The 6,406-nt window shown below is 62.3% G+C and overlaps 1 protein-coding gene across 2 annotated transcripts; it reads left to right on the top strand.

The window, feature by feature from the left end:
• Positions 1–246: 246 nt before the first annotated feature.
• On the top strand, positions 247–5,418 carry LOC135980252 (kinesin-like protein KIF21B). 2 transcript variants are annotated; one of them, XM_065580292.1, is made up of 3 exons: positions 282–2,043; positions 3,560–3,759; positions 5,128–5,390. In XM_065580292.1, the coding sequence occupies exons 1-3, from the start codon at positions 1,873–1,875 to the stop codon at positions 5,180–5,182; spliced, it is 426 nt and encodes a 141-aa protein (XP_065436364.1). In that variant the 5' UTR covers positions 282–1,872; the 3' UTR covers positions 5,183–5,390. The 2 variants fall into 2 exon arrangements, with proteins under 2 accessions (XP_065436365.1, XP_065436364.1); XM_065580293.1 differs by lacking the exon at positions 3,560–3,759 and having other exon boundaries at positions 247–2,043; positions 5,128–5,418.
• The last annotated feature ends 988 nt before the right edge of the window (positions 5,419–6,406 follow it).

Below are 6,406 nucleotides of genomic sequence, written 5' to 3'. Positions count from 1 at the left end.
AGACGGGGGTCCTTCCGTGCTCCCGGTCGTCGTCGGCAATTCAGCGGTGGGGGGGTCCTTCCGTGCTCCCGGTCGTCGTCGGCAATTCAGCGGTGGGGGGTCCTTCCGTGCTCCCGGTCGTCGTCGGCAATTCAGCGGTGGGGGGTCCTTCCGTGCTCCCGGTCGTCGTCGGCAATTCAGCGGTGGGGGGTCCTTCCACGCTCCCGGTCGTCGTCGGCAATTCAGCGGTGGGGGGGTCCTTCCACGCTCCCGGTCGTCGTCGGCAATTCAGCGGTGGGGGGGTCCTTCCACGCTCCCGGTCTTCGGGTCACTTCGGCGGCGGGTCCTGGAGCAAGTGAAGGACCCGCTGCAGAATTGCCGCCGAACACCCGGAGCGCGGAAGGACCCCCCGCCGCCGAATTGCTGCCCCTCCCCCCCAAATCCTGGTGCGGTCGCCTAAATGGAAGCGCCGGCCCTGGGCGGGAACATGCCTGGGCTGCCTGTCAACATCAACTCCAAGCCAGGGGTGGGGTTTGTGTCGCTCCGCCCTGGGCGTGGAGCTGGCATGCCTGCTGGTACGGGTCTGGCTGGCTGCGCGGCAAGGCACCTCCCTTGGGTGCCGAAAGCTGCTGCCTGGGTCACCCTTGCTGTGCCGTTGCTCCCGGCTTGAGGGGACGTGGGGCTGAGCGGGGGGGTCTCATCCTGGCACCACTGGCACTGCATATGGCCAGGAAGTGGCGTTGCTTCCCCCTATAGATGGCTGGGGACAGACGCTGTCCAGCAACCATGACCTGGTCGTCACCGGCTCCAAGGATCACTACGTCAAGGTACCCTGGGACCCTCCCTCCCTCCCGCTCACAGGCAGCACAAGGGGCCTTTGAGCCCAGGAACCGCTGCTTGTGCCAGCCCTCCCCACTCCCATGCATAGCCGCTCTCCTGTAGGTGCCAGCTACAGGGGCTCGCTGCCCACCGAAGGCCTGGCGAGGAGGGGACATGCTGGGTGGGGTTGTCCAGAGCGCCCAGCGTCGGCCTAACTCTGCTCCCATGGGGGGCGGGAAGGAGCCGTTCTGTTGATCTCAGCGGGCGCAGAGGGAGGCCAGTACTGAGCACATTTGCAAATGCCACCAGGGTCTGAGAAATGCCATGAGCCCCCCAGCGCTCGTGGCCTGAAGGATCTGGTGGCTTTGCAGCTGGCCAGCGTTCCCGTCCCCACACCTGCCAGGTGTGTCTGTGGGTCACGGGGAGCAGGGTCTGTGCACTGCCCCTAAGAGCGTCCTGGAACCCAGATCCAGGAAATGATGGAGGAGCTGCCATGTCTCAAAGTGCTGGGCAGCTCGGCAGCCGTGGAGACCAGAATTCCAGGTGCCCGGCCCAGGCCTCCCCTCCGCATCCCCCGCTTCCTCCTGACGCCTCACGCGTGGATGGTGGAACCCACCTCCTCCTCCCCGCCGTGGCCTCTGCTGAACCTGCTGCCAAGGAGGCTATTTTGTCTTTGCAACGTGGCCCCCTGCCAGCCGGATGCTGAGCTGCGCCCGCACGTTGGCCACCAAACCATTGGAGGAGGTGGAGATTTCCAGTCCCAGCTGAGCCGGGCGAGGTTTGAACCCGCGACCTGTATCTCAGCCCTAGTGCTGAGCCATCGTGTCCCCACATGGCCTCTGCCCAAGGATCCCAGCGTGGCGTAAGCAGGCAGAACCCTGCCGCTGCCAATCCATCCCTGTCTCATTTCACTGGGCCGTGGCTCAGCATCCCAGTGGTAGCTGTGTGGTCGGACGCTCTCGCCATCCCCCTGCCTTGCTGAAAGGGCTGTTGCTGGCCTAATGACCTGAGAGCGACTGGTCTCCTTTGCCACCGGGGTTCACAGCAGCTGCCCTCCGGGCTGTTGCCTTGCAGATGTTTGAGATTGCGGACAGCGTGGTGGGGAACGTCGGCTCCACCCATAACTTCGAGCCCCCACACTACGACGGCATCGAGTGTCTGGCCATCCAGGGCGACGTGCTCTTCAGCGGCTCTGGGGACAAGGGGATCAAGAAGTGGGACCTGGAGCAGCAGGAGCTCCTCCAGGTACGGAGGGGGACGAGCAGGAAGGCCCTGCTGCTGGGCGGGGGGCAGAGAGATGGGCTAGACCTGCAGCGTGCCGTTTCAAGGGCCAGTGCCAGGGTCTGGAGCGAGGACTTAGAACCTGCTGGAGAGTCACTGTCCAGTCTGGAGCGTGCTCCCGCCGTCCTGGGGGCAGAGGATCAGAGGGCAGACACAGGGACTCCATCCCTACGTTGCACATGGGGCCTCCAGGCAATGGAAGAGCCCCGGGGGTTGCAAACGACAGTGGCTGGCAGGGTGGGTCCCGAAGGCAGTTTACAGCCGTGGGCAATGCACGGTAGCCAGTTCTATAGGGCTGGGCCCCACCTGCTGCGGTTAAAGGGCTCAGTGGCCTATGGCGAATGGGGACAGGTTGGTCTGGGGGTAGATAGCGCTCGGCCTTGTCCCTATTTCTGACCCCGGTGAGTGTGGCTGTCTGGTCTCCGGGCCCCACAGGCCGCGGTGCCTGGCTCTCCAGGTCAGTGGTGGCGCGCAGCAGTGCGGGGATGGCCTCCGGTGGGTCTGGGATAGAGCAGCAGCCGAAGGGGGCGTGCAGGCCGGTGCTGGGAGGCAGGAAGTCTGGCTCTGCCATGAGACTTGGCTAACATTTCAGAGGCCTCCATTGATTTTTTTTTTATTTTTTTTTTAGTGGTGGGGGGCTCTGTTTTGGAGAACCTACCGTGTGCCCGCCCGGGGCTGGGTTGTTCAGAGGAGCTGGGCACTGTGGGAGTCAAGGGGAGCAGTGGGGGCTCTGCTCCTCTGAAAATGGGGTGGTTGGGGTGTCCCCCAAAATGGAGCTGCCCAGAGCTAGTCACCATTTGTGGCTGTGTGACCCTCCCCCACAGTCTCTTCCCTACGGAATGAGGCTAATGCTCATTTTTCTTCCCACTGGAGCGCTGAGGATTGATGGCAGACAAATAATTAGAGAGATGGGGGGTGAGGGGAATCTCTTTTTTATTGGACCAGCTCCTGTGGGTGGAAGGGACAAGCTTTCAAGCCCCACCCTGGAAGAAGAGCTGAGTTTGCAGACTTGTCCCTTCCCCCCACACACACAGAAATTGGTCCAATCAAAGAGATTCTCTCCCCCATCTTGTGTGTCTCGTATCCGGGTTGCCAGCATGGCTTGGATTGATTAGAGCTTGGAGATCCCCTGGTCAATCCCAATGAGCAATTGTCTCCTGGGGCGGAGCCCTCTTCTCTCCTGCTGAGCTGCTTCTGTAGCTCACCAGAGTCCCCTTGTCTTGAATTCAAATCCTCGGCTGCTGCTTGATGAGAAATCGATCGGAGCTTAAAAATTCCAGCTCTCAGCCACGGTACAGATGTGGGGGGTTTGTCTCAGCCCATTACAGAGCCAGCAGCCAGCTGCAAACCCAGCATCTGGCTCTGGCTGCTGGCCTGACCCTGCCCTGGAGCTCAGGGGGCAGTTTGGGTCTTGATGGCCCCGGCTGGCAGCGTGGATCGTGGGCGCTCACTGGCTCTGCCCTGTCTCTGTGCCTGCCAGCAAATCCCCAACGCGCACAAGGACTGGGTCTGCGCCCTGGCCTTCGTCCCTGGCCGCCCCATGCTGCTGAGCACCTGCCACGGGGGCGTGGTGAAGGTCTGGAACATGGAGAACTTCACACCCGTTGGGGAGATCAAGGGCCACGACAGCCCCATCAATGCCATCTGCACCAATTCCAAGCACATATTCACTGCTTCCAGGTGAGGGTGGTGGGCTGGGCTAGGCCCCTGCGGCATGGGGGAGGGAGGTCTGACCCCCAACTCACCCCAGTGCAGCAGAGCTGCAGGAGCTCTCCAAACCCACTGTTGCTCCCCGCATGTGGCAGGGCCTGGAATGGCGCTGGGAGTGAGGGATGGGAACAGCGCCGGAGCCGGGCTGCAGGCGGTTTGGTGTGGGGCAGCAGTCGGCTGCAGGGCCCCCAACCCCTCCCCATCTAGCCTCTCGTCTCCTCCATCTCTCAGCCATTGTTAGGTCGCCCCACAGTGAGGCTCTTCTGCCCCATCCAGTTATGCCAAGCGCTGGTCCTGCCCTGCCCCGCCATGCTTTTGGGATGCTCTTGCCAGCTCCTTTGATGTGCCGGGACTAGCCAGACCTGGTGCTGCTGGCCCTGCCACCCTCAGCGCAGAGAACGGACTTCCTGCCAACCGGGCACCAGCTCCTCCTCGACGGTGCCTTGTGCATCTCCAATGAGAGCACCACCGCCCCCTCCTTCTGCTCCCCAGCCCCTGTGCACAGCCCTGGCCCCCAGAGGGGGTCCCCAGGTTCACAATGTCTCTGGCACCGTCTCTGATCTCCTCTTTTCCGACCATGTCCTTTTTCTCCTTTCCTTTCTCTTCCCTCCCCCCCCCTCTGTTTCTCTCTGTGCCGCAGTGACTGCCAGGTAAAGCTATGGACTTACGTGCCTGGGCTCACCCCCTGCCTTCCTCACCGCGTTCCTTGCCATAAAGGGGCGTGCCACTAGCCTGCCTTGACCCTCCTCCTGCTCTCTCTGGCTCTCACCCCCTCTGGCTCTCTCTCATTTTCTTTCTCTGTCTCTTCTCTCTCCGCTCTGGTCTCAGCTGCTTCTTAACAGTATGAGATTCTTTTGGATTTTCCCCCCATGTAGAGCTCTTTGCAAGAGGAGACTGTCCTCTTGCCCCCCACCTCCCAGTCCCCCAGGTGATTGGATTCAGTGGCCAGCTCAGGGGTTTGCCCATCTGACTACTGCTCCTCCTGGGCCACTGCTGGGGGGATCCCCGCCCCATCCCCACCCCCCACTGCGTCACTGGCCACTGCCAGTGAGGTGCCACTGGCTGAGCCTGCGTTACTGGCAGAGTGCCCTGTTACTGGCGCTCTGGGGGATTATCCCGCTGGCGGGAAGCTGGGCGCATCTGCTCCCTCCTTGCGCTGGTGCCCGCCCGCCTGGGGCACAGCGGCCTTGCTCTCCTGGGCTGCAGCGTGATGCATTTGGGGGCGGGGGAGTTGGGGGCAGGGCGTGGCCCGTAGCTGATTGTACTCGCTGTGCTGCCTCTCCCAGCTGGGGCGGCGGCGGCCTCCAGCCTCACTTCCTCTCTCTCTTCCTTCCCCAGCGACCTGACAGTGAAGCTCTGGAGCCGGAGAAGATTGCTGAACGGCCCGACCTAGGCACTGGAAAGGCCGGAGCCAGGGCGACTGTCAGGCTCCCTGGCGGGCCCAGGCCCCAGCCCCTCTCCCTGGCTGTGAAGAGCTGGGAGCGGCCTGGCCTGTGTGTGCTCCAGTTTCCAGGACTCTGGGGTGACGGCGTCTCAGCTGGGGCTTTGTGAACTGCCCGCTTCCACGGCTAGGGGGCATCGTTCCCGTCCAGTCCCACGCTGGGTTTCCATGATGCAGAAGGCTTTCTGCTGACCAGGGCGTGGCCAGGCAGTGCTTCGGGACATGGCCTTGCCAGCCACGGGGAGGACCCCAATCTGAGAGACTCAACGGGATCATTCCAATGTGTCCCGCAGCCCGTTCAGCAGCCCCAGATCCTGGATGTGCGAGAGGGATCCTGCCACCTGCATCCTGCTGCTGGCCTCTGCACCTCCTGGGTGCCTGGGGTCTCATTCCTTCTGCAAGCGGCTGCAGGCCCCTCTCCACACTTCATCGTTCAGCAGAGCTGGGATCTGCCGGCCGGTACCGAAATACAGAGAGGACTTGTGTGCTGCTGACCTCAGCCTAGCACCAGCAGGGTGCATGGAGCCCCGTTCGCAGCACTGGCTGTGGTACCCTCCTGGAGCTGGGACTCACTCTGTCCCATCTGCTACCATGTGTGCTGCAGGGGCAGGGCTGACTAAGGTCTAGCACCCCACGGCTCACCCCTTTCAGGCCCCCAATTAGCTGTTAGCACCGTAGAGCCAGAGTGCTAGCCCGGTTCCTACTAATCACTGGTGACAGGGCACAGTATCCACTTCAGAAGCCGACTCCTTTAGCCCCCAAAGCCTTGGGGGAAGCCTGTGGTTCCGACAGGTCCCATCCCTTATGCTCCTCAGGACACAGTAGTAACTCCCCTTCTGAGGGCCCTGTTCTGCAGCCCTTATGTTGGGCAGGGCTGTGGGCCTGCAGCAGGAGACTTTGCTTGGCAGCACTCCCCAGCATAAGGGTTACAGACCTGGGGCCGCACTACTCGGAAGGTGGAGTCTCATGAGCAACGGGGTGTCCCAGCACTGCCTCTCTCCCAGGACCCTGTTTCCTTCCTGGTCCTTTACACTCAGCCCTTCCACCTCCCGCTGACCCCCATTTCAGGTACGATCCCCCAAAGAGCACAAGGGTCAGTTTTTTTTCTCTGAGCTGACAGCGTCTCCCATGCCACCACCCCCTTCAGCCCTAGAAACAAAGTCACTTGCTTTAAGA

The sequence above is a fragment of the Chrysemys picta genome, unplaced genomic scaffold, assembly GCF_011386835.1.
Source record: "Chrysemys picta bellii isolate R12L10 unplaced genomic scaffold, ASM1138683v2 scaf2400, whole genome shotgun sequence".
Classification (NCBI taxonomy): Eukaryota; Metazoa; Chordata; order Testudines; family Emydidae; genus Chrysemys; species Chrysemys picta.
Note: the sequence above shows the minus strand (reverse complement) of the source record. Positions and strands in the feature narration are given on the sequence as shown.